Raw genomic sequence first — 26,699 nt, forward strand, 5'->3', positions numbered from 1 at the left:
ACTGATGAAGTGTTCCCCAACAAGAAGAGAACACTGTTGCCTGGTGATTGGCGAGCAGTGTTCATTCATCCATTGTTGTAGCGTCTGCATAGTCTCCCCAATGTACCTTGCCTTCAAACAACCGCACGACTCCAAATAGACCATTGTCCACAACAAACTACCCAGCCTTCAGGAGAACGGTGACCACGACACCACACAACCCTGCCACAGCAACCTTGGCAAGACGTGCCGGATTATCGACACGGATGCCATCATCTCACGTGAGACCACCATCCACCAGATACACGTACATACTCTTGCAACTCGACCAATGTTGTCTACCTGATACGCTGCAGGAAAGGATGTCCCAAGGCATGGTACACTGGGGAGAGCATGCAGACGCTATGACAACGGATGAACGAAGACAGTTCGACAATCACCAGGCAAGAGTGTTCTCTTCCTGTTAGGGAACACTTCAGCTGTCACGGGCATTCGGCCTCTGATCTTCGGATAAGCATTCTCCAAGGTGGCCTTCACGATGCACGACAACGCAGAGTCGCTGAGCAGAAACTGATAGCCAAGTTCCGCACACGTGAGGACTGCCTCAACCGGGATCTTGGGTTTGTGTCACACTATCTGTAACCCTCCATGACTTGCCTGAGCTTGCAAAATCTCGCTAACAGTCCTGGCTGGAGACAATACGCATCTCCTTAACCTGTACTTAACCCTGTCTCCACTCACATTGTCTGTACCTTTAAGACTTGATTACCTACAAAGACTCGCATTCCAACCGTTATTTTGTAAATTGAGTTTGTGTCTTTATGTGCCCTGTTTGTGAACAGAACTTCCACTCACCTGATGAAGTGGCAGCACTCCAAAAGCTAGTGGCTTGAGCTACCAAATAAACCAGTTAGATTTTAACCTGGTGTTGTGAGACTTCTTACTGTGCTTACCCCAGTCCAACACCATGGTGTTGTAACAAAAGCTGGGGGTTCTTCGTACAATGGATTTCAGGATGCCTTCGGTGTAGCCAGAGAGGTTCTCACACACAGGGTCCCATTACTTGATACAATGGGATGGCCGGGTGTGTTTGCCTTGTGTATCTTTGGGAGGCAGTAGAGATCTCCAACGCGGGGAGTATGTGGAATGAGACCACGGAGGGTGCTCTGAAGGTCCGGATCAAAGTTCTTGACTGAGTGTTGAGTTGATGGGTGTGTTCTTTGGTCAGATCTGCAGGTAACTGTCTGTAGTGTTCCTCCTTGTTCAGTTGTCGGTACGCTTCTTTGCAGTAATCCATTCTGTTCAGAATGAGGATGGCCCCTCCTTTGTCTGCTGGTTTGATGACAATGTTGCAGTTGCTCTTGAGAGCGTGGATGGTGTTGCATTGTGCTTGGGTGATGTTCAGGGCTGTCTTGGGAGTGCGTTTGATGAATCTGGAGTTGACACACCTCCTGATGGCTTGGGCATACATGTCAAGTCAAGGGTAGCGGCCTTCAGGAGGAGTCCAATTGGACTCTTTCCTCTTCGGTTGCTGCACTACAGATCTCTCAGACCATCTACCTTCTCCATCCTATCAGCCTGTATCACGCACTCATTTTCAAAAACATAGCCCCTTTCCTTAATGAACACTGAAGAAAAGTATTCATTCAGCGCCTCACCTACCTCTTCTGACTCAATGTACAAGTTCCCACTACTATCCTTGACTGGCCCTAACCCCACCCTGTCATTCTTTTATTTCTCACATATGAGTAAAAAGCCTTGGGGGTTTTCCTTTATCTGACCTGCCAAGGACTTCTCATGCCCCCTCCTAGCTCTCCTAAATCCATTTTTTTAGCTCATTCCTAGCTACCTTGTAACCCTCAAGCAATCCAACTGAACCTTGTTTTTTCATCCTTACCTACGCTTCCTTTTCCTTCTTGACAAGACATTCAACCTCTTTTGTGAACCATGGTTCCCTCAGTCAGCCATTTCCTCCCTGCCTGCCAAGGACGTACCTATCAAGGACATGCAGTATTTGTTCCTTGAAAAAGCTCCACTTTTCGTTTGTGCCCATACCTAACAGTTTCTGCTCCCATCTTATGCTCCCTAATTCCTGCCTAATCGCATCATGATTACCCCTGCCCCAATTATAAACCTTGCCTTGCTATCCCTCTCCATTGCAAAAATGAAGGACACCGAATTGTGGTCACTATCTCCAAAGTGCTCGCCCACAAACAAATCTAACACTTGGCCCAGTTCATTAGCCAGTACCAAGTCCAATGTGGCCCCATCGCTTGTCGGCATATCCACGTATTGTGTCAGGAAACCCTCCTTGCGCACTCTGTACAAAAAGTGCCCCATCCAAACTATTCGACCTATAAAGATTCCAATTGATATTTGGAAAGTTAAAGTCACCCATGATAACTACCCTGTGACCTCCACATCTATCCATAATTTGCTTTGCTATTTCCTCCTCCACATCTCTATTACTATTTGGGGGTCTATAGAAAACTCCAAACATGACCGATTCTTTCTTATTTCTAACTTCAGCCCATATTACCTCAGTAGGCAGATCACCCTCGAAATGCCTTTCAGCAACCTTAAACTATCCTTGATTAACAATGCAACTCCTCCACCTCTTTTATCGCCTTCCTACTTTTACTGAAACATCTGTACCCTGGAACTGCCAACATCCATTCCTGTCCCTGTTCTAACCATGTCTCCGTAATGGCCACAACATCATAGTCCCAAGTGCCAATCCACGCTCCAAGTTCAGCTACCTTATTCCTGATGCTCCTTGCATTGAAGTAGATACACTTCATCCCACCATCCTGTCTGCCTGTACACTCCTGCGACCTTGATATCTTCCTCAGTACCTCACAACCCTCAACACTGGCCTTTGGACTACAGCTAATTTTCCCATCCCCCTGATAAATTGGAAGCCAAATGTTCGTATGCTAATACCATGACAATATTCATAATATGGTTAATAGTGCTTACGGTTAACTATATTCTCTTTTCACACTAAATTTGTTGCGTTAATCTTGTATGTGCATTGGTCAGAACAAAATTGGAGACATCCTCACTAGGCTCTGCAGAGATGCAGGTCTCTCCATTAGTGGACTCTTGGCCCTGGTCCTCCCCCATCATTCTGTGGCCTCCACAGCTGTAGTGAGGAGTTTGAGCTCAGGGAACCCTGCTCCAACCTTCTCTCTCTCTCTCCCGCCAATTGTGAGCTCAGAACTTTCACGCTTGAGTGAACAGTTTTAATGTCAGTCTGTGTCATGGGATTCACTGTGTGCCTTGTGTATCTAATTAGCTGACTACCAAGCAATTGCAAGAGAAAGCCACTTTGCTCACCAGCAAAAATGACATTCATTTCTGGTCCTGCAACCAAACTTCCACTCCAGAATGGAAGACTCTGTCCGTGGATTCCAATGAAAAACAGTTATAGGGATCAGAGTTACTAAGTACTGATTTTAGAGCCATGATCTTCATTTGAAATGAAATTAACATATTACTGGACTTCTCATTTTTCATGTTTGTATTTTTCCCTCATGTCTTTAAGGCAAGACTCCAAGTGGTATATGGATCATTGTTACTTATTGCATTTTGGTCTCTTTTTTGTGTTAATCATAGTGAGTGTTGACAAGGTATTTGATATATGAGGAGTATGAAAGATATCACAGCTGAACTTGATCTTGTTCATATGCACTTTCTAGTAGGAATCAATAGATAACAATTGGGTGGAGTTGCAGGCTGATTTATCCCTTCCTTTTCCCCCAAAGTCCAGATCCTTGAGGCCAATGAAAGTGTCATATAACTACGCAGTTAAAAATACCATACTCAGCACAGATGAGGAATTAAACATTTTGATCCGTTTGTGTGATCATGTACTTAACCATGTGATAGCCTCCATTAATGTAAATACTTCAAACAGAAGCAGTACTTAAATTTTTTGCCCCACTTTTAGAAAATTGTTCTGACTGTCCCATTCCAACCTCGCATCCAAAATTCTGTCTGAGATTAATGCTGGACAATCTGTTCCCAAGTATCTTGTTGCCAGCCCAGTAAAATACTGGATGGATACTGGAGTGTATGGGACAGAGGAACAGAAATTTTACTTTCCTTTGTCACCTCTTGATCTACACGGTATAGGAATATTGACACGGACTGTGTTGTTACTTTGCAGGTGAGCGCAACTTCTGGCTTTGCCAAGCATTGGCACAGCTAGACCAGTTAACATTGGCACTTCTACATATAAAAAGATTAATGTAGAGAAGGTTGCCTGTTGTTGGCAAGCAGGTAACAAAGTTAATATTCTTTTTTAATTTGCTTTGATTAAAAGCTTAATCCTTTGTCAGATTCCATTCTGATAGAACATAGAACAGTACAGCACAGTCCAGGCCCTTCGGCCCTCGATGTTGTGCCGAGCTATGTCCGAACCCAAGATCAAGCTGTCCACTCCCTATCATTCTGGTGTGTTCCATATGCCTATCCAATAACCGCTTGAAAGTTCCTAAAGTGTCCGACTCCACTATCACAGCAGGCAGTGCATTCCACACCCCACCACTCTCTGAGTAAAGAATCTACCTCAAACACCCCTCCTATATCTCCCACCATGAACCTTATAGTTATGCCCCCTAGTAACAGCTACATCCATCCGAGAAAATAATCTCTGAACGTCCACTCTATCTATTTCCCTCATCATCTTATAAACCTCTAAGTCGCCTAGGGATGAGCAAAGATTTAGTAAAAATTGATTTGCACCTCCTGCTAAGTTACCGTATTAGTGCCTCACTAAAGAAGACTGGACACTGTTTTACCATTTTGATTCTAGTGCTGGGCGGACTTGAAACTGGGGACGTTTCAGATCCCGACTTTTAGACATGTTCTCAGGCACCCCCATATGCACTCTGCCTGAAAAAATATCAATCATTCCGAATTGCACTGCACAAGCCTGTAGGCAGGGCTTAACATACCCGAAATCCTGCAGATCTGATCAGCGCCTCCAAATGTGCATGTGCAGACAAAAAAAATTATAGAATAATGCTCTCTTACCACATCCCTCCTGGGCTAGATAATGCCTTCCCCTGGCCCCCATAGACACTGCCCCATCCCCATAACATTTAACGAACCCCCTTTCCCCCACCCCACCCACTGATGTCAGGCAGAGTGGCAGTGGACCCCCCTTTCCCCCACTGATCTCAGACAGAGCGGCAGTGGAGCCCCCCCCCCGCCCCACTGATCTCAGGCAGTGTGGCAGCAGACCCCACTCCTCCCATCACTGATCTCAGGCAGAGTGGCAGCGGACCTCTCCCATAAGTATACCTGCAAGTGCTCATTTGCCTTCCCTCAATGCTAACAAGCAAACTGCATGTAATTTGCTGGAATGCTCTGCCAAACTGCCTGCAGCTGATCTAACCTAACGAGGGGCAACTCTATTAAAAACTTTTCCTGCACAAAATGTGTGCATGACCAGCCCCGGCGGCCTCAGGAGGCTGCTGGATGCAGCAAAAGCGAGGTGGACATCCTCTTCCTTCCAGGAGGGCACAGACCCAGGGGCTCTGATGGAAAAGTGGCCTGGGAGGAAGTCACCACCTCATTGTCAGGGGACTGGCCCCCTGAACTGGGAAGCAGTGCCGGAAAAATGTCAATGACCTCATCCGTGCAGCAAGGGTGGGTGCTGAACCCCATCTTGCGTCTTCTCTCAAATCTCCCCCAGCACCCTGCATGTTTCCAGCCCCTGATCCCCAAGCACCTTCTTCCTATCCCACTAAGAGCCCCACTGCACTTGCCCTCTAAGGGCCATCACCTGATACTCTGCAGGAGACATGCCACCATTTCTTTCATGGCTCCTTCTGTACTCACAGGAGAAGATCCATCATAAGACCTATGAGAGAGAGTGAAGACAGGATGGTGAGCCAGATCCTCAGGTCTTCGCCCTCTTGAGGAGGGCCCCTGGAGTTCTCAAGAGAAGGAGAGACAATAGCATGGTTGGGCTGCCGTCATCGCTTCATTCGCTTTGAGGCAACTTCTCAGGGCACGAGTTTTGGGTGCGAGGTTTAAAGGAAGTGTACGAGGCATATTTATTTGCACAGAGTAGAGGTCGTTGATGCAGATACGATAGTGACCTTTAAGAGTGTCTTTACAGCTACATGAATGGGTTGGGAATAGAGGCATATGGTCCCTGGAAGGGTAGAGAGTTACAAATCATAGAATCGTAGAAACCCTGCAGTACAGAAAGAGGCCATTTGGCCCATTGAGTTTGCACCGACCACAATCCCATCCAGGCCCTACCCTCATATTTCTACGTATTTTACCCACTAATCCCTCTAACCTACACATCTCAACACACTAAGGGGCAATATTAGCTTGGCCAATCAACCTAACTTGCACATCTTTGGATTGTGGGAGGAAACCAGAGCACTCAGAAAACCCACTGAGAAAACAAATCAGATGGGCAACCTGGTTGCTACAGGCTTGAGGGACTGAAGGGTCTGCTCTTGTGATGTAATTTTCTTGGTGCTTTGTTCTATGTTCAGTGGAGAAATCTGAATCACGTGTTTGGCATCCCAGATTTCTCTCCCTTATACTTACCATTGTGTCCTGTGTCACAGGGACACATCCAGACACCCTGGGACCTTCTGGAATCCAGGCCTGTACTGCAGATCCTGCCCATCCTGGTCCAGAGAGCTCAAACAAGTCCTCGGAGGATTTGGTGAAGGGACTTTTGGCATCAACTGTCACCTCACAACTCACCATCCCAGATACAGACATGTCGGTGGATCCAGTTAGTGATGAGGCTTCTGGGTCACTCTCTGGTGAGCACAACACATCTGATCATGTATATCAGATGGACTGTCTGAGGCCCCTGGCATGCAGGGATCTGCCAGAGGTGAGGACTCAGCTGGCTCCAGGTTACATTCTGGGCCTGTGAGATTACTTCTCCCTCAGCTGCTGGAGATGCAGCAACAGAGCCAGGGAATGCAGGAGGGACTGGAGGCCACTGGAACAATTACAGGGCTGTTGGAAGGAGTCCCAGAGTTTTCAGGTGGACCAGCTGTTTGCCTGTCTTGCATGCTTCCCAGGCCAGGACTGCAATGGTGGTATCTGCAGTGGAAAGCCTGGGGCAGAGCTGGTTCCCCAGATCCCAAGAGTGATTCCTTCCAGTACCACACCCCACCACCCCAGAGTCCTGTATGGAGGTTTCAGATTCCTTATGCACTACACAGACGTGCCAACATGCATGCAGAGCTCAGATAGGAATCAGACTAGTTTGCACCAAGGCATCATCATAATGGTGCTTAGCGAGTCATCATCACCCTCTTGTCTGCCAAAAACTTGCTACCACAGAGTACCTAGGCCAACCACTGGTGTGACAGTGTTGCAGTAAAAAAGGAATTTTGGTTGGAGGGATGGAACAGAACCCACAGACATATATTCCTAACGACTGAACCGTCTGATAATAAGGGCCTCCCTTGCCGCCTTCGCATGCTTCTTTTGACCTGCCAGCCCTCCGGTGCCTGGTTGCTGTTCTCGGCATGCTCTTCCTCCTCTTCTTCTTCTTCTTCTCCTCCTCCTCCTGCTAGTTACCCTCCCCAGCGATACCCGGCTGGTCAGCCTCTACGTCCTTCTCTTCCGCCAATATGTCACCTCTCTGTAGAGCCAAGTTGTGCAAGGCACAGCACTATGAGGGAGGAGATCACTGGGCTCTATTGGAGGGCCCCGCCAGATTGGTCCATGCATCGGAATCACATTTTGAGGAACCCAGTGCACCTCTCCACTATCGCTTTGGTGGCTACGTGGGCCACATTTATAGCGGGTCTCTGCCTCAGCCACAGGCCTCCGCACAGGCATCAGCAGCCAGATCACCGATGAGTCATCCTCCGCAGCCTGGGCTTCTCCTCAAATGCCGAATCTGGACGTGTGAACGCGATGGGATGTCCGAGCTCCTGACAGTGAAGCTGTTGTGCACACTACCTGGATGTCTTGTGCAGACATGCATAATATTCATCTTTTGGTTGGCACTAGTTGAACATTCAGGGAGTGTTGATGAATCTCCACAGGTTCTGTAGCGGGACCTTGAGGGTGATGCGTGTACAGTCGATGGCCCCCTGTATGTTAGGCACCCCTGCAATGGCTGCGTACCCTACAGCCCAGGCTTCCTGATGGGTCCAGGTTAAATTTGATGTATTGCCCAGCCCGGACATACAGGGCTTCTGTGACCTGCTTGACACAGATGTGCACAACTAATTGGGTGATACCACAGACATCGCCACTAGGGGTCTGGAAGGAGCCAGTCTCTCAAAAGTTCAGAGCAGCTGTCAATTTGACAGCCACTGAGAGTGGGTGCCCCCCCACTGCCTCTAGGTGCCAGATCCTGCAACAGGTTGCAGAGGTGTTGCATCTGCAGCACATGGTGGGCCCTATTTTACCATTGTGTCGCGCATGTTTTTGGGCGCAAAATGTGGTAAAGTCGGGTGTGAGGCCATTAACGAGATCCATGCCCATGTCTGCGCAGATGCCCATTTTACCGAGGCCTGGGAATTGCCACGATCCAATTTACATGCATTTAAATTGACTTAATGAACTGCTCGCCCAACTTTACCAGCATTTTCTCCTTTACCATCGCGTTCGCACATCCAGATTCGGTACAAAACAGACCTGCTCGGCAGAGGTCTGTTTCAGGCGCTCCAGCTGCTGAAGAGGTAACGGTTCTCTGACTCAGGTTGGTGGTGGGGGCGAAGGGAAGCCGGCCTAATCATGTTCTAGTGGGGGAGGGTTGGGGCAGGAGAAAGGAGGCCCGATCATTTTCAGGTGGGAGAGGGAGGGAGAGAAGAAGGCAGGTCAGATGTATCTCTGGTGGATGGGAGGGGGGAAGGAGGACAGATCACTCTTTGGGGGGCGGGGGGGGCGCAGAGGGGGGTGGCAGAGTGAGGCCAGATTGTCATCTGGTGGTGGGGGGGAGGGGAGGTGGCGGGGAGGCCAGATTGTTGTCAGGCAGGGGGAGGGGGCACTTTATCCACATTTTGTGGCCTGGGAACAATGTGACGGTGGCGCAATTCAATTTTTTTCTAACTGCGCATGCGCACTTTAGAGCTCCGATTGTTTTGGGTGTGATAAGCCCCGCCCAAAGTGCGATTTGGACCCACAATTTTTTTTTCAGGCTGAGTGTGTATGGGGGCGCCTGAGAACAGGTTTCCAAGTCAGATCTGAATTGTGCCCAGATTCAGCACTTCAAATGAAAATGGTAAAATTGGGCCTGTCCTCCAGCTTCTCTTCCCAAAAGAACTGCAACATTGGTTGCATTACAAAAGCCATTTCGTCACTCTGAAGGAGTCAGGTGGATGGAGAGGAACACATGTAGAGGTTAAGGAATGCTGCTTGCTCCTAGCATGTCAATTGTCACTGTCATACCCCCAATTCCTCCAGGCACAGGCTCCCCACAGTCACAGCACCACCAATTCCCCCAGCCACATGCTTCTCACAATCACAGCCTCCCCCAATTTCCCCAGCCACATGCTTCTCACAATCACAGCCTCCCCCAATTCCCTCAGCCATATGCTCCCCACAATCATAGCCCCCTCCCAATCCCCCCAGCCACATGCTCCCCACAATCACAGCTCCTTACAAAGTTGAGAGGCTGCGGCTGTGCAATTTGCAAGGGCTTTGTGCACATCTTTCAGCTGGAAGCGAGCTGAGTGTACTGGGACTCAGCAGCACTGCAAGACCCGAGGTCAGTGCTGAGACCCAGGTTTGTGCTGCAAATTGGACATGGAGACCCTGCAGAGCAACAGCCCCTCCACCCCTACACATGCGCAAAGCTGCCATTGACCTGAGAAGGAAAATGACCACAACGAAAGGACACCTATGAGCAGAAGAGAGCCATCGGACGCAACACACTTAACTCCTCACTGATGGAGCACCCGAATTGGACTTTTATGGAGCATGTCTGTTTCACACCAATTCAGGAATCATGGTAAAGAGGGAAGTGCCAGTAAAGTTGAGTCCATTATTTAACTTAAATGCATTCAAAAGCATTTAAATAGCTGTCGCGCCCAATTTGGGTGCGGTCCCAATCGTATCCATTTTCAGGCCTTAGTAAAGGGGGAACCAGAGCAGAAGTGGGTGCAGGTCGCGCTACTCACTTCATGTCCAACTTTACCAATTTTTTGCCCCCAGAAATGGGCGCAACTTGATGATAAAATTGGGCCCATTATGTGAATTTTGCTTTGTTATTGATCAGTATCAAGTGTTTGAGAAATTTGCACAAAAAGGATAATTTATAGTATACTCTAAAAGTAAAGCCTATGCCAGAATTCCATTTTGTATAGTGTTCCTTTTGGGAAACAAATTAATTCTCAAATATTTCAGCCAGATTGCATGAAGAGGACTCATTTTTCAGACCTGTCAGTCAGCTGAGACTGTAGTCAAGTCCTGGTTAGCTAACTGTGGCAAATGTGTTCTCTTTTAGATATCAAGCCAGAAAATCTTTTAATCAGTCACAATGATATGTTAAAGTTATGCGATTTTGGTAAGTCATTCCTGAATTATTCCACTGACATTCTTCAATATTAAACACATTGGTTCAGCAATCAAAACATATATTCTGGATGCTAGATCCAACTGCGTGTAATGCAACTGTAAATTTTATCAAATGCTTTGGTAGACTGCAGATGGAGCATACACAACTCATTTAGAAAAAAACTTAGTTCCTCTCCTGTTAATTCCAGTAATTATATGTTGCAGGAGAATGAATACAAAACTAATCTGTACATTAAAAAGGTTATTTCAGGACAGCAGACTGTCCCAGTTCTTTCTCACCTAAATGTTTCAGCTGTCCCAATTTGTATTATTTAGGGTTAAACCAATTAAAATAAACTAGGTAAACTGAATGACAATATTCCCATTGATAGGTGGACTGTTCACCTGTTTAAAAATGTAATTGCCATTAAACCTTCACAATTTGATGAATTGATTACCATTCAACTTGAACAATGTGATCAGTAAAACATTGACGTCCTATCCACTTCAATATTAACCTGAATTATTTTCCTCTTTCTATTATTTTTCTAATTCCTTTATGAAGAGTACTGTTGAATTTGTTATCCATCCAATCAGCATTGTTTTTAGTATCCTAAGTATTTTTCTAAAAAAACGTTTTTTTTTCCTTTGGCTCTTTTGCTCATCATCTTAATCTTTGCCATCTGCTTTGCAATCCTTCAGCCATTGGAAACAACTTTTCCTTTTTTTTACTCGATCTGAAGCCTTTATAAAAACCTTCAATTAAATATTTCATTCGTCTTTGCTATTAGGAAAACAGCCATAGTTCCTCCAGTCTATCAGTGTAATTAATATCTCCATGCCTGGAATTATTCGAGTAACCTTTTTCTTTATACCAACCAAAGTCTTGACATCCCTCCTGATGTGTAGTGCCAAGAATTAGACACAACATTCGATCTGGGATTGAAGAAATATTTTGTAATTTTTTTGCATAACTTCCTGGCCTCTGTGCATTATATTTCTGTTTACATAAAGTCCAAGATTCAATGTTTCAACTAACTGGTTAGTTAGCAAAGAGGGAATTTCCATTATTGACCAGTTTCTTTAGACATGACTCATTGCAAGGCTGGCAGAAGGTGTTGACATTTTTTGAAAAATAGCAGTGCATTGATATATTATTGGCTTGAAAGGTGCCTTTGGTAGCATTCCTATCTGTGAATCACTGGTTACAGAATTATTTTTACGGACCCAGATCATGAAGTCTGTATTTGAAACCAACCTAACATTTATCAGCCACAATAAGGGATTTTCAATCACAGGACTTTAACTTAGCTGTGATCTTGTGTATACCTTGAAGCATGCATGTAAAAGGAGTTCAGGATTCAGCATTCAGCAAATTGGGTTGGTTGATTTTGGATGCCTAATTATATTTTTATATGACTTGAAAATACCTTTCTGCTTGAAAATGGTTATCAACCTGCAAAAGTACAGAACTGTTTCATGTTTAGTTTCTTTTTAAAAGGTATGTGGCCATAATTTGCACATATGCACAAATTATTTTTGTGGCCAAATCACATTTTTTTAAGAACATAAGAAATAGGAGCAGGAGTAGGCCAACTCGCCCTTTGAGCCTGCCCCGCCATTCAATAAGATCATGGCTGATCTGTCGTGGCTCAGTTCCACATTCCCGCCCTCTCCCCATAACCCTTAATCCCCTCTCTTATCAAAAACCCATCAACCCGCGTCTTAAAAATATTTAGCGAGGTAGCCTCCACCACTTCAACGGGCAGAGAATTCCAGAGATTCACCACCCTTTGAGTGAAGAAGTTCCTCCTCAACTCCGTTCTAAACCGCCCCCCCTTTATCTTGAGGCTGTGCCCCCTAGTCCTACTATCCTTTCTGAGCGGGAAGAGTCTCTCCACCTCTATCCTATCCATCCCATTCATCATCTTATACGTCTCAATGAGATCTCGCCTCATTCTTCTAAACTCTAACGAGTACAAGCCTAATTTATTCAGCCTCTCCTCATAGCTCAACCCCCTCAACTCCGGCATCAGCCTAGTAAACCTCCTCTGCACTCCCTCCAAGGCCAAAATATCCTTGCGTAAGTACGGCGCCCAAAACTGCACACAGTACTCCAGCTGCGGCCTCACCAATGCCCTATACAGCCGCAGCAAGACCTCCCTACTTTTATATTCAATCCCCCTCGCTATGAAGGCCAGCATCCCATTCGCCTTCCTGACCACCTGCTGCACCTGCAAGCTGGGTTTTTGCGACTCATGCACAAGGACCCCGAGGTCCCTCTGCACCGTTGCCTGCTGCAGTTTTTCACCACGTAAGTAATAATCCTTCCTACCATTATTCCTACCAAAGTGGACCACCTCGCATTTGCCAACATTAAATTCCATTTGCCATTTCCTGGCCCATTCGCCCAGCCTATCTAGATTAAGTCTTCAAAACATGCTTTATTCATATAGGCTCATAATTTTTTGGCAAAGTGGGGTACAAGGCCATACATTATTAGTGTATCAAAAAAATTCAACTGTAAGGACACAGTGTGAGATTTGAATTGCTATGAATTACTAAACATTTTATGCTGTTCTACCATTAGCTTAAAAAAACTTGAACTTGCTATCAGCCTCTCTATAAGTTGGCCGTTAAAATGAATAAGTTTATTTATTAGTGACACAAGTAGGGTTACATTAACACTGCAATGAAGTTACTGTGAAAATCCCCTAGTCGCCACACTCCAACGTCTGTTCAGGTACACTAAGGGAGAATTTAACATGACCAATGCACGTAACCAGCACATTTTTTGGATCTGTGGGAGGAAACCCGAGCATCCGGAGGAAACCCAGGCGCAGGGAGAATGTGCAAACTCCACACAGATAGTGACTCGAGCTGGGAATCGAACCCATGTCCCTAACACTCTGAGGCAGTAGTGCTAGCCATGGTGCCACTGTGCTGCCCAATAAAGCTTGCTGAAGAAAGTTAGGTCTGCTATTTAGTAGCTTTGTTATTGAGGAAACTTTGATGCTACATTTAATGGCTTTGCAATAGAGTCAGTCATAAAGTGCAGAAATGGCCCTTCGGACAATTGAGTCTGCACCGGCAATAACTACCGCTAAGGTTGCATTAATCCCATTTTCCAGTAATTGTCCCATATCCTTAAATTATATGATATTTCAAGTACTCATCCTTTTTAAAAGTTGTAAGATTTCTCACCTCCACTATTTTCCCAGTCAGTGTGTTCCAGATTCCCACCATTCTGAGTAAAAACATGTTTTCTCAAATCCCCTCTGAATCTCCATTCGCTTATCCTAAAACTTTGCGCCCTCATGATTGACCCCACAACCAAGGGGGACAGCTGCTTTCTATTCATCCTGTCCATACCCCTCATAATCTTATACACTCAATCATGTTCCCCCCCATGTCCTCTGTGCTCCAGATAAAACAATCCAAGCCTATCCTGTCTCTCTTTATAGCTCAAATGCTCCAACCCAGGCAACATCCCATCACGTGCACTCACAGCCTTCCTATAGTGAACTGATCAGATCGTAACATAGCACCTCTGCTGTGGCCTCACCAACATTTTGTATAGCTCCAACATTAGCTCCTTGCTGTTATACTCTTTGCCATGACTGATAAAAGCAACTGTCCCATATGCCTTCTCAACTATCCTATTCACCTGCTGTGCCGCCTTCAAGGATCTGTGAATAAGTACCCCAAAATCCATCTGTTCCACTGAGTGTTCTAGTGTGCTGCCATTCATTAAATACTCCATTGTGTTGTTACTCCTTTCAAAGTGCATCATCTCACACTTATCATGGTTAAATACCATCTGCCACTGCTCTGCCCACCTGACCAACCCAACTAAATGTTACTGTAACCTACGGCTTTCTTCTTCACTATTAACCATCCTACCAATCTTGGCATCGACTACCAATTTCTCCCAAATTATCGTATATGCCATTTATGTGTATTACAAATAGTAAGGGTACTAGCACTGAACCTTGTAGTATGCCACTGGACACTGGCTTCCAGTCACTAAAACAGCCATCTACCACCACCCTTTAGTAATAGTCCTATTACTAAGCCATTTGTCAGGGAAAATTAAATTTCAACAGCTGTTCACTTTAAACTAGTCAGCAATAATAATGTAATTATTCTGCACATGCCACATTAAGTATGTAACCAGGTTCCAAGTTCAAATATTTGGCTAAATTGTTAAATTGATTTGTTATGGATTCTGGTTGGAGTCACATTGATGCTAAATTCATATCAGGTTGCTGGTGTTTAGAGTTTCCCAACCTCTTTCTCCCTTCTTCCTCTCAAAAAATGTGAGTTCATTAATTTATGTCAACAATTACAGTATTAATTTTGCAAAAAAAAAACAAAATTAGTTAAATCTTTGGCAAATGATTGCTTTATTGATGTCACGCATAGACAAGTGAACTTCGAACCACATATTTCCTGCGTGAACTCATGATGAACTTAATTTAAATAAATCGATGTTCAAGCTTTAAACTTTAAAGTTTTGATAACTATTCAGATATTTAAATTTTGTTCGTTCAGAAAATACATTATTGATCTCATTATTCTTTAAGGTCCCTCCTCCCTGCTCACCATCACATGCACCTCATTTATCTTGGCCTGTTGTATTCTCTGCTCCTAATGTGGTCTGCTCTACATCAGAGAGACCAAATGCAGACTAGGGACCGCTTTGCAGAACACCTTCAGTCTGTCCACAAGCAAGAACAAAGAACAAAAATCAGCCCGGGAAACAGGCCCTTCGGCCCAACGAGCCCGCGCCGCCATCTCAACACCACCAGTCCACCTCTCTACCCATGACCCCCTATCTAATGTTTTATGGCCATCCAGATTGGGGGAAACTGATTTAGGGACAATTTATTCCTGCCAGTCAGCCTAACAGCACATTTTTGGGGTGTGGGAGGAAACCGACGCAACTGGAGAAAACCCACGCAAGCACGGGGAGAATGCGCAAACTCCCACAGACACTGGCCCAAATCCATGTGTCTGCACAGCAATCAGTGATAGTCACTGAGCTGTCGTCTTGCCCAGTATCTTGTCCAGTTTAGGCACACACTAACGACATGAAGCACTAGGCCAATCTTGAACAACCAAGAGCAGCCCCAGTACGACCCATCGTGTGTATGCCCCTCGTTGGACACGAGGTGGACCGACTTAAAACCTGTGAATGAAAAGAGAAAAAACATTATTATCATACTGTATCCATTTACATTACCAGGGATGCCCCAATGCTAGTGACCCTTATTTAAAAGGTTCTCTTATATCCACCCATCTCCAACTCAGTCATGTGCCTGTCTAAGTTACTCTTAAATGACTCTAGCGTGTTTGCCTCCACCACCTTACTTGGCAGAGCATTCCATACCCCCACTACCCTCTGTGTGAAAAACCTCCCTCTAATATCTGTGTTGTACCGCTCCCCCCTCACCTTAAGTCCATGGCCCCTTGTCCTACGTGTCTCTATTATAGGAAATAGCTTACCTCTGTTTACTCTATCTATACCCTTCATAATCTTATATACCTCTATTAGATCCCCCCTCAGTCGCCGTCTTTCAAGGGAAAAGAGCCCCAATTTCTTCAATCTTTCCTCATACCCCAGTCCTTCCATACCAGGCAACATCCTGGTAAACCTCCTCTGCACTCTCTCCAGAGTCTCCACGTCTTTCCGGTAGTAAGGTGACCAGAACTGTACACAGTACTCCAAATGCGGCCTAACCAACATTCTGTACAACTGCAACATTAGACTCCAGCTCTTATATTCCATACCCCTTCCTATGAAGGCTAACATACCATAGGCTTTCTTCACCACACTCTCCACTTGCACTGCCACCTTCAAAGACTCGTGCACTTGCACCCCCAGGTCTCGCTGCGACTCCGTACACCTTACGGGCTTACCCTTTATCATATAACTTCCCCCTACGTTATTCCGGCCAAAATGCATCACCTCACATTTATCCGGATTAAACTCCATTTGCCATGTATCTGCCCAATCAACCAGCCTATCAATATCCTGCTGCATTGCCAGACACTGCTCCTCACTGCTTGCCAATCCAGCCATCTTGGTGTCATCAGCAAATTTGCTGATCACACCACCTACTCCCTCTTCCAAATCATTTATATACACTACAAAGAGAAGAGGTCCCAGTACTGAGCCCTGCGGCACACCACTAGTGACAGACCTCCAGCTAGAAAAAGACCCCTCCACAACTACTCTCTGCAAGCCAGTTCTCTACCCATCTAGATACCTGACCACATATCCCATGAGCTTTAATCTTCTGTACCAACCTACCATGAGGGACTTTGTCAGACGCCTTACTGAAATCCATATTGACGACATCAACGGCTTGTCCTTCGTCAACCGTTTTTGTCACCTCCTCAAAGAATTCTACCAGATTCGTAAGGCAAGACTTCCCCTTGACAAAGCCATGCTGCGTATCCTTAATCAGATCGCAACACTCCAAGTGCGCAGAATCCTAAGAATCCTCTCCCTCAACTTACCTACCACTGACGTTAAGCTCACTGGCGTATAGTTACCTGGGCTATCCCTCCTACCCTTTTTAAACAACGGTACCACGTTCGCTATCCTCCAGTCCTCTGGGACCTCATCTGTATCCAAAGAAGAGACAAAGATTCGCATCAGAGGCCCAGCAATCTCATCCCTCGCCTCTCTAAGCAGCCTAGGATAAATGCAATCAGGCCCCGGATATTTATCGGTTTTAATGCCCTCTAAAAGCCCTAACGCTTCTTCCCTCATAATCAATAGATCTTTCAATTGGTCTACCGCTCCCTCAATGACTACTAGACATCAAGCCCCTCTCCTTCGTGAATACCGATGCAAAGTATTCATTCAGGATCTCCCCCATTCCCTCTGCCTCTAAGCACAATTCCCCACGTCTGTCCCTGAGAGGACCGATTTTACCCCTAGCCACCCTTTTGTTCTTAAGATAGGAGTAAAACGCCTTTGGATTCTCCTTAACCCTACCTGCCAAAGCCATCTCATGCCCCCTCTTTGCTCTCCTAACTCCCCGTTTGAGATCCCTCCTACTCTCTCTGTATTCCTCCAACGCTCTCTCCGTTCCCAGCTGCTTAGACCTGACATACGCCTCTCGTTTCTTCCTAACCAGGTCTTCTATATCTCTAGTAATCCACGGTTCCCTAATCCTACCTTTCCCATCCTTTCTCCTAACCGGCACATGCCTTTCCTGCACCCTTTGCAGTTTTCCCTTGAAAGACTCCCACATGCCTAACATGGTCTTGCCTTCCAACAGCTTATCCCAGTCTGTATCCCTAAGCTCCTGCCTAATCCGGCTGTATCTAGCCTTCCCCCAATTTAGCACCCTCCCCTTAGGACAGCTCTCATCTTTTTCCATTCGTATCCTAAAGTAGACGGAGTTGTGGTCACTATTAGCCACATGTTCGCCTACTGCAACCTCAACCACCTGACCCGGCTCATTTCCCAGAACTAAATCCAGTATGCCCCCCCCCCTCTAGTCGGGCTATCTACATACTGTTGCAAGGATCCTCCCAATACACATCTTACGAATTCCTCCCCATCAGACCCCCCAGCTCTAGGCACCTTGCAATCCACCCCAGGGAGATTAAAATCTCCCACTACAACAACCCTATTCTTCCTACACTTATCCAAAATGTCCCTACATATACCCTCTTCCACTGCCCGCGGGCTATCGGGCGGCCTATAGTACACTCCTAGCATAGTAATGGCCCCCTTCCTATTCCTCAACTCCACCCACAAAGACTCAATTTCCAACCCCTCCATGTTATCCTCCCTCTGCACCGCTGTGATCTGCTCCCTAACTAAGAGTGCCACTCCCCCTCTTTTCAACCCTCCACTATTACGCCTAAAACACTTATGCCCTGGAACATTTAGCTGCCAGTCCTGCCCCTCTTTTAACCACAACTCTGTCACTGCCACCACATCTAAATTCCTCGCGAACATCAAGGCCTGAAGTTCATCCAACTTTCCCGTCACACTCCTTGCATTAAAACAGATGTACCTAAGACCCTCAGGCCCTCTCGGATCCTCCTTCTCCTGGGGGATTTCCCTATCAACTAGACTTACCCTGACCTCCAACTTACTCCCAGTGCCTGAACTGTCTCTCTCCTGCCCACCCCCCCTCCATACTAGTTTAAACCCTGCCTAAACACTCCAGCCAACCTCCCAGCTAAAATATGTGAACCCTTCCCATTTATGTGTTCCCTATCCCTCTTATACAAGTGCCCTTCCTTTGCAAAGACTTTCCAATGGTCAACAAAACTAAAACCCTCTGTCCTGCACCAATCCCTCAGCCACGCATTCAGCTGCAGGATCTCATTATTCTTATCCCTGCTATTACCCAAGCAGGACCAGACCTTCTTGTTGCTTGCCACTTCAATAAACTATCCTGCTGTCTTGGCCACATATCTATCATTGGCCTGTTGCAATGTTCCATTGAAGCTCAGAACAAATTGGAGGAACAGCACCTTATCTTCCAGTTAGGCATTTACAACCTTCTGGACTGAACATTGAGTTCAACAACTTCAGAACGTGAACATTTTCCTCCACCTCCACTCCATCTTCAATTCTTTCATTTCTTTTTACCTTATTAATCCATTTTTATTATTATTCTAGTATATATTTTAAATTGTAATTTCTTCCATTGTTCCATTTTGTCCACTTCTAAATCTTTCTTTCCATCTTCTTCCGTCCTAACCCGACCCCCACCCATTACACTAGGTCATGTACCACATTCCTCAGGTTATCCCTTCACATGTTGCATCTTTGTTCTGCCATATGCACATTCTGATCTCTTAATGGACACCATCAGCACCATTCTCTGTCTTTATAGTCACCACTTATGCCCTTTATCCTTTTGTCAATGACTTTTTAGTCAATTACACAACCCCGTTCTATTTGTCATCAGCTCTGACAAAGGATCATCCAGACTCAAAACATTAGCTCTATTCTCTCTTCTCAGATGCTGTCAGCCCTGCTGAGATTTTCCAGCACTTTCTGTTTTTGTTTCAGATTCCAGCGTCTGCAGCGTTTTGCTTTTATATTGTATTCTTGTGCCTTGCAAAAAGGAGAAAAGAAAATGCATTCAATTAAAGCCTTTTCACATCTTTCTGATATCTTAAAGTGCCTTACAACCAATAAATTATTTTTAAAATGCAGCAGGAAACTTGCAGAAAAGCAGTTTCCAGAAACAGCAAAGAGCATGCTATGCAGCCTTTCAGACCTGTGCAACCATTCTAATTGATGCAGCCAGCCATAGCTTTTTGGGTCCAGGTTTACAAGACCCCTGTTTGAAAACATTCTCCCTGATTTCAGTCCAAATTGGCCTAGCTCTAATTTTAAGGTTATTCCAGGATTCCCCTGCCAGAGCAAATGCTTTTGTATCTACCCCATCAAATCCCTCTTATAATTTTAAACACCCTAATTAGATTATTCTTCAACCTTATAAACATGTAATATGAGGCAAGTTTATATATGTTGTACTTACAGTTTAATCTTTATCATAATCTGTGGAGTACCTCCTCCAGGGTCAGTACAGTATATTTTCCCTGAGGTACTCTGATAAGGTCTGAACAAGGTTTCATAAAAGTGAAAAAAGTGGCAGCCCAGCGGTTAGCACTGCTGCCTCACAGTGCCCAGGGACACGGACTCGATTCCCAGCTTGGGTCACTGTCTGTGCGGAGTCTGCACGTTCTTCCCATGTGGGTTTCCTCTGGGGGCTCTGGTTTTATCCCACAGTCCAAAGAAGAGTGGGTTAGATGGATTGGTAATGTCCCTTAATGTCAGAGGGACTAGGTAGGGTAAATATATGGGTTATGGGGATAGGGCCTGGGTGGGATTGTGGTCAGTGCAGACTTGATGGGCTAAATGGCCTTCTTCTGAACTGTAGAATTCTATGAAGCATTACTTCCTCACCTTGTGTTGCAGCCCCCTTAAAATAATAGCCAATGTTCCATTCACTGAGTACATTTTTAAAATTTGTTTACTAGATTCAGATGGTTTGAGTACAAATCTTTTTGTTCTTGCACAGTTCCTACTTTTTTACCATTCTGGCTTATCTTTCTCCGATCCAAAATAAATGACCTAACACTTCCCATCATGGAATTTAATCTGCCATAATTTTGGCATCTCATAGTGCTTTCCACTATAAGTTTACTGCTCCCATTTAAACTTCTTACTCCTGACTTGGTACCATTTCAAACTTTGTGACACACCTCCCCATTCTTTAATCTAAGATATTAATATATATTGTAAAAACCTAAGGCCGAAGTACAGATCTCTGAAAAAATGCCATGCATATGTAAATAAATATATGAAGATTGCCTCCAATTCTATCCTTCACCAACTTACTTTCTGGATTAGAGCATTGTTGCTGAAGATTGCCTGTAGGTGAAGAAAAAAACTGGAGCTAGTTTTATTTTACTTCTATATTTATTTAGAGTTTGATGTTAGAAGCATACACTTCCTAGCCAAAAACCACAGTTTTAGTCTATTTATAGGGATTCAGTTGAATCACCAATTAATGCCCACCACCTGCATACATTTTAACCACTTGTCATATTCTGTCAATCAGAACATTCTCTTTATTCTTAATTCTTAATACACTATTGTGCGACCTCTGTCCTGTATTTGTCTGTTTTATAGCAATTATTTATTTTTCTACTTTGACTGCTAACTGATTCACCATTAATACTTAATTCTGGTTATGATGGATTTAATTTGATTTCTTTCAGTTGATCATGTTTAATTTACGTAGCCTTTTGCTAATGCTAGTGTTCATCTATTTTGTTTTTATTTGCTTAAAGCTGTTGCAAAGGTTCTCAGTTTTGCCTCTTATTTATTAATTCTTTCTCCTCCTCCTAATTTCCCCCATTTTACTGGGGGTGGGGTCACTACAATGCTGATTTTACACCTTTAAGATCACTGCATCTTTCAATTTAGTATGAGAATTTTCTTCTCCTCTTCCTTGCAGTCCCATCTCCATTTTTTGCCTCACCACTTTTCTTCTCTCCCTCCACAACAGGTGACCATGCCACTTCAATCCCTTTTCAACCATTTCTTTGATGCTCCCATAAACTTCACTGCATCCTCCCCCTCCCCCGTCCCCACCATGTGCTGGTCCCAATTTTGTCCTTTCTTGTTACTCACACATCAGTCTCTCCATCCACATTGTATCTAGTCATTCTTTCTTTCTAATTGATGTTGCTCAAATTTTGCACTGTATATATTAATGCCTATCTTTTAATTTTTTACAGCCTCATAATTTACTATATTAAGTATTAAATGGTGATTAAATAATTAAGTACTTGCTTTAAAATGTTTCCTGGTTCGTTTATTTTGTAGATACTTCTCCCTCTGCACTGAATTCCCACTTGCATCAAATTCCTGTCTTTCAAGTCCTCACTGTTAACCAACTCACTATGCTGTACTTTCAGTTTGAGCATAGCCCCTGCAAATATCACTGTTTATATCTTCAGGCACAAATCAGTTTCAACTGATCTGTTGGCGCCAACCACAGCATCGCATTGGCACCTGTTAGTGACTTATTCATAGTGGATTGTCAGGATTAAAGCTTAAACTTCAGTTTGATAAAATATAATTTCTGTGCAACGTAACCACTACAATCCACAATTTATCTTCTGCTCACTACTGAATTCCCACTTTTAACAAATTTCTGTTTTCAAAATCCTCACTATTCATTGCTCATTTGCTCGCTAACCTATTCTGCGCTCCTCTCAGTACAAACTGAGAATTATAAATTATCAGAAAATCTGTTTTTAGTGAATTTAGCGGGGGACTGAATGTTGGCTAGGGCAGCTCCAAAGTCCCTTCCCATAACTCAAATAGATTGTTCATCTGAACAAGAAGACAAAACTTCAGCTCAATGCCTCCTCCAGAGAATGATACTGCTCACGTTGTACAAATTCGACAGTATGCAAAGGTGAAGAAGATACATCTACGTAACAAAGAAAAAGATTAAGTACTTTGTTTCTTTGGCTTTTCAAATGATCCTAGTTCTAGATTTTACTCTTACGTGTATTGTTGCGCCTGTCGCAGCAATCCTTATATATAGAATATAGAACATTACAGCTCAGTACAGGCCCTTCGGCCCTCGATGTTGCGCCAACCAGTGGAACCAGTCTAATGACCCTCTATCCTAAACTATTCCAATGTTATCCATATGCCTATCCACTGACCATTTGAACGCCCTTAAAGTTGGCAAGTTCAATCCCTGCTCTGTAAATAGTGGTGGACAAAGAATTGCGAGTAGGCTTCTTGTTAATACAATAACATTTATTCACACAATTATAAATCACCCACCCAATCAATAATAAGTTATCTTATAGAATACTAAAGTCCAAGTCCAATACTAGACCTTGATTTAACTTTTGCATAATGAGCAAGTACCCAGGCAGTTATTAGCCTTTATCTGCGTGTTGGTCTCATAATCCTCTGCGTAGCCTAGTCCCTTGGACTGGTCTGATACTCTGGCTGTGGTCTTCCTTCCTCCTTGCGTGTGGTGGCTCTCCTTGTGCTGGATGTTGCTAGTGATGGTCACTGTTGTTGTCGTTCATTCGTTGGAAGAGAGAGAGAGAAATTCTTCTGTTGTGTAGCATCCTTTATACCTCGTTTGTTTTGTGATCACTCTAATCGATAAATTCCAATCAGGTGCTGCCACATCAATCTCTGAGTGTGTACCCAACGGCCATACTTGTAGGTGCTGGAGGCCTGTAGATCACATACCTCTCTCCCAAATAAGGGGTTAAGATGCCCCTGTGTCTGGTAAACAACCCTGTTTGACCAGAAAGTGTCCTTTGTCCTTGAGATAGCCTATATCCTGTGTTTTCCAACGTTTGCAGCTGCAGATTGTTTATCTCTGTCCAATTTCTTTTGAGGCTGTTGTAGTGCTTGTCCAGTTATCTCAGCGTGCTCTTGCAAACCACCATCTTAGGTGGTCTGTTTGCTACAGCATTCAAATTAAGCCAGTTGCATAATTATGAGAGTTTTGGTGTGTCTTTTAGAACCTATGATTTTTATAAACTGTTAATGAAAAGTAATTTTCTGTTTATTTAAAATCTACAGGTGGCTGTATCTGCCTGACTGATAAGTTTGAAACAGATGGCTTCAATACTAGTCTTGTTCTTGGGTGTTTGAAGCTTTATACTCTGTTACAAAGGATGCTGGATGTCAGAATACTTGTACCTTGTGACATGCTGTTGCTTCATATAAGATACTTCATTGTATGCTGAAATTTCAGAGCTTTATGAATTTGCATCTGATTGCCTGTCTCTCCAGCCTTTCATCTTTGCATTGATTCATAATGCTAATAGGGACAATTTGGGGTGTGTGTGGAAAGTTAGATATGTAAGAAATAGACCCTTGGAAGCTTTTAAAGCAGCAGCCAGCCAAACATTTGGTATGATTTCAACTTCTTAGGTGTGGATATCATTGTAACTAAGGGAAGGGAGAAAAGGAGTACAGTAAATGGTTGATAAATCTATTTTAAAAATTTATGGCTATACCTGACATCGCTGGAAACTTATGCAGTGCTGGAATAGAGCAGCAACTAAAGTTACTTTAGCAAGTTTCCATTTAAAACATACATGAGCATTGCAGAAAACAACTTGAATGTGGAAACTTTACTACAGCAGTTTCACGCTGGTATTTTAGTCCTCTTCATCAATCCCCCCTGTTTCATTTTCATGAAGGAATTGACCTTTTGCCCAGTTATGATTGCATGGGTATCAGGCATCCTCTGAAACAGGCCAACAAGGATATTTACTGGCTAATCTTGCTGAGACATTAGGGAAACCCACTCCTTTGTGGTTTAAAACAAAGTGTCCTGAGAAGTGGTTGATAATCACAATAATTAACTATTTTAATATTTATATTTAGGTTTTCCTCCTCTGTTGCTATGTGTTTGCCTCTATCCTGTACCTAATCAATCTGTGGCTCTGTGTTGTCTTTGTTTTGAAGCAGGTTTGATCACTCCATTTTGTAGACTTATCCATGGCCATCATTGTTGATCTGTTAAAGAGAATAATGAGATGTGAATAATCTTCTTCTTGTTTCTTGTACAAGTGCTTTTTAATTTAATCTAACTTGAGGGGCGGCACGGTCCCTGCCTCACAGTGCCAGGGACCTGGGTTCAGTTCTGGCCTCAGGTGACTGTCTGTGTTAAGTTTGCACATTCTACCCATGTCTGCATGGGTTTCTTCAAGGTGCTCCAATTTCCTCCCACAGTCCAAAGATGTGCAGGTTAGATGGATTGGACATGCTAAATTGTCCTTTAGTGCCAAGGGGATTAGCAAGATAAATACAAGGAGTTACGAGGATAGGGCCTGGGTGGGATTGTTGGTGCAGGCTCAATGGGCTGAATGGCTTCCTTGTGTGCTGTAGAGATTCTCTGATTGTTGAATTTGGTTGTTTTGTCTTTGTGATAATATAAGTGTCATTGATGACTACTTTCAATCTTATTCCAGACATAGAAGATGGTCACTGTATGTATTCATGTTCTGCTGGAGTTTCATTAAACTCTTCACTTAGTGCAGAAATATCAAACCTTTTGGAGCCCTGCCTTCTCCCCCATCTTCTATGTGACATAAACTTGCCTTCATTCAAATGTATGCTGCCTATATCTTAACCTGCTCCATGTCTTGTTCATTCGTCACATCCAAGACTTACACTGGCTGCCAGTCGAACAATGCTCAATTTTAATATCCTCATCTTAGTTTTCAAATCCCTCTCTGGCCTTTCCCCTGACACTGTCTGCAACTTCTTCCAGCCTTACAAGCTGTCATGATCTACTACCTCAGTCTGGCCTTATGCACACCCCAATTTTGTGTTCAACCATTAATGGCCATGCTTTCAGCTCGCCATGGTTCTGAACTTTGGAATTCCCTCCCTAAATTTCTCCATGTCTCTGTGTTCTCCTTGAAGATGGTCCATAAATCCTACTACTTTGACCAAACTTTTGACCATCTACCTGATGGCTCCTGTTGCGGAATGGTTTGCGACATTTTAAATTTTTTATTGCAAGTTGTTGATCCCAATAATGTAAAAATGAAACCTCCATCAGTGCTGAAAGTGATTCCATATATAATATTCACTATATTGAACCCCATAATGAAAATATGAATTTTCCTTATATGCAAAAAGTGATTCCCAAAAAATAAGTAAACAAGACTATCTCTAATGCAAATCCTTTCTCGCAGCTTTCCTTTCCTGTCTCGGTGCATCTGCCCAAAAAAAAGTTTTTGACAAAAATTACTAATATTCAGTGAGAGTAAATGTATGATTTTCAAGCAGAAATTTGATTTTTAAATACAACTACAAGTTCTCTTCAGAAAAATTGTTGAAAATAATTCTGTATTTGTCAAGTGTAATAATATTTTACTGAAATCCTAGTGACAACCCTAAATTCTTTTTTTAAACATAGAGCTTCTGTGTGCAGTCTTGGACTTTTTAAACATTAAAATATTTCTCTTTAGCACTTACAGACTGGTATTACATGACATGCTCACATTTTTGCCTTATAACAGGATTTGCTCGGAACTTGTCAGAGGGAAGCAATGCGAATTACACAGAATATGTGGCCACTAGGTGGTATCGATCACCTGAGCTACTGCTTGGGTAAGTTGGTAGCTTTTCCATAGTCGGGAATCGGAAGATTATTGTAAGGTATCAAGTTGCTTCAGCAGAATTCCTAAAATAAAATGAGCACCAAGTGAAATTGCCTGACATATTGCGAAACCCAATGAAGTATCCTAATACTCATGACAAAGTGAATCTTTTAAGGGCTATGGTAGACAAGGAAGCCAGTTGACATCCCCTGTTAACTTCAGAACTCTGCAGTTCTTGACAAATCCAGCAATATAACATTGAGAAGTGATTGATTTGCTCGAGAAATTGTAAATCTTCTCAAAATAAAGATATAAAAAATAAAATAATGGGAACCTTTTTAAACATGTCTTAACAATATATGTATCTTGTCTCTTCCAGTTGAATGTTTCTGTAATTTTGTGATGGATAACATAAGTGCTATGTTGTATTAATAGCATAATTAGCTGGAAGGCTAAAAACAGTAAACACATCAGAACTGAGAGTGACATTGAAATTGTTTTGGGACTTAACTGATTGTACACTGCAAAGCTTATCCTCTTGGTATAACACC

At 43.8% G+C, this 26,699-nt stretch overlaps 1 protein-coding gene across 5 annotated transcripts in view; it reads left to right on the top strand.

Annotated features, from left to right (window-relative positions):
* Positions 1–26,699, top strand: part of LOC145353369 (cyclin-dependent kinase-like 5) — a 208,296-nt gene that overhangs the window by 97,780 nt on the left and 83,817 nt on the right. For all 5 annotated transcript variants that reach the window (XM_080204064.1, XM_080204067.1, XM_080204066.1 and 2 more), the window contains 2 exons: positions 10,436–10,495; positions 26,068–26,158. In XM_080204064.1, coding sequence (XP_080060190.1) covers positions 10,436–10,495; positions 26,068–26,158 — 151 coding nt within the window. The remainder of the gene's footprint in view (positions 1–10,435; positions 10,496–26,067; positions 26,159–26,699) is intronic.

This window comes from Carcharhinus amblyrhynchos, chromosome 15 (genome assembly GCF_965287045.1).
Source record: "Carcharhinus amblyrhynchos chromosome 15, sCarAmb.v2.hapA, whole genome shotgun sequence".
NCBI classification, from domain to species: domain Eukaryota; kingdom Metazoa; phylum Chordata; class Chondrichthyes; order Carcharhiniformes; family Carcharhinidae; genus Carcharhinus; species Carcharhinus amblyrhynchos.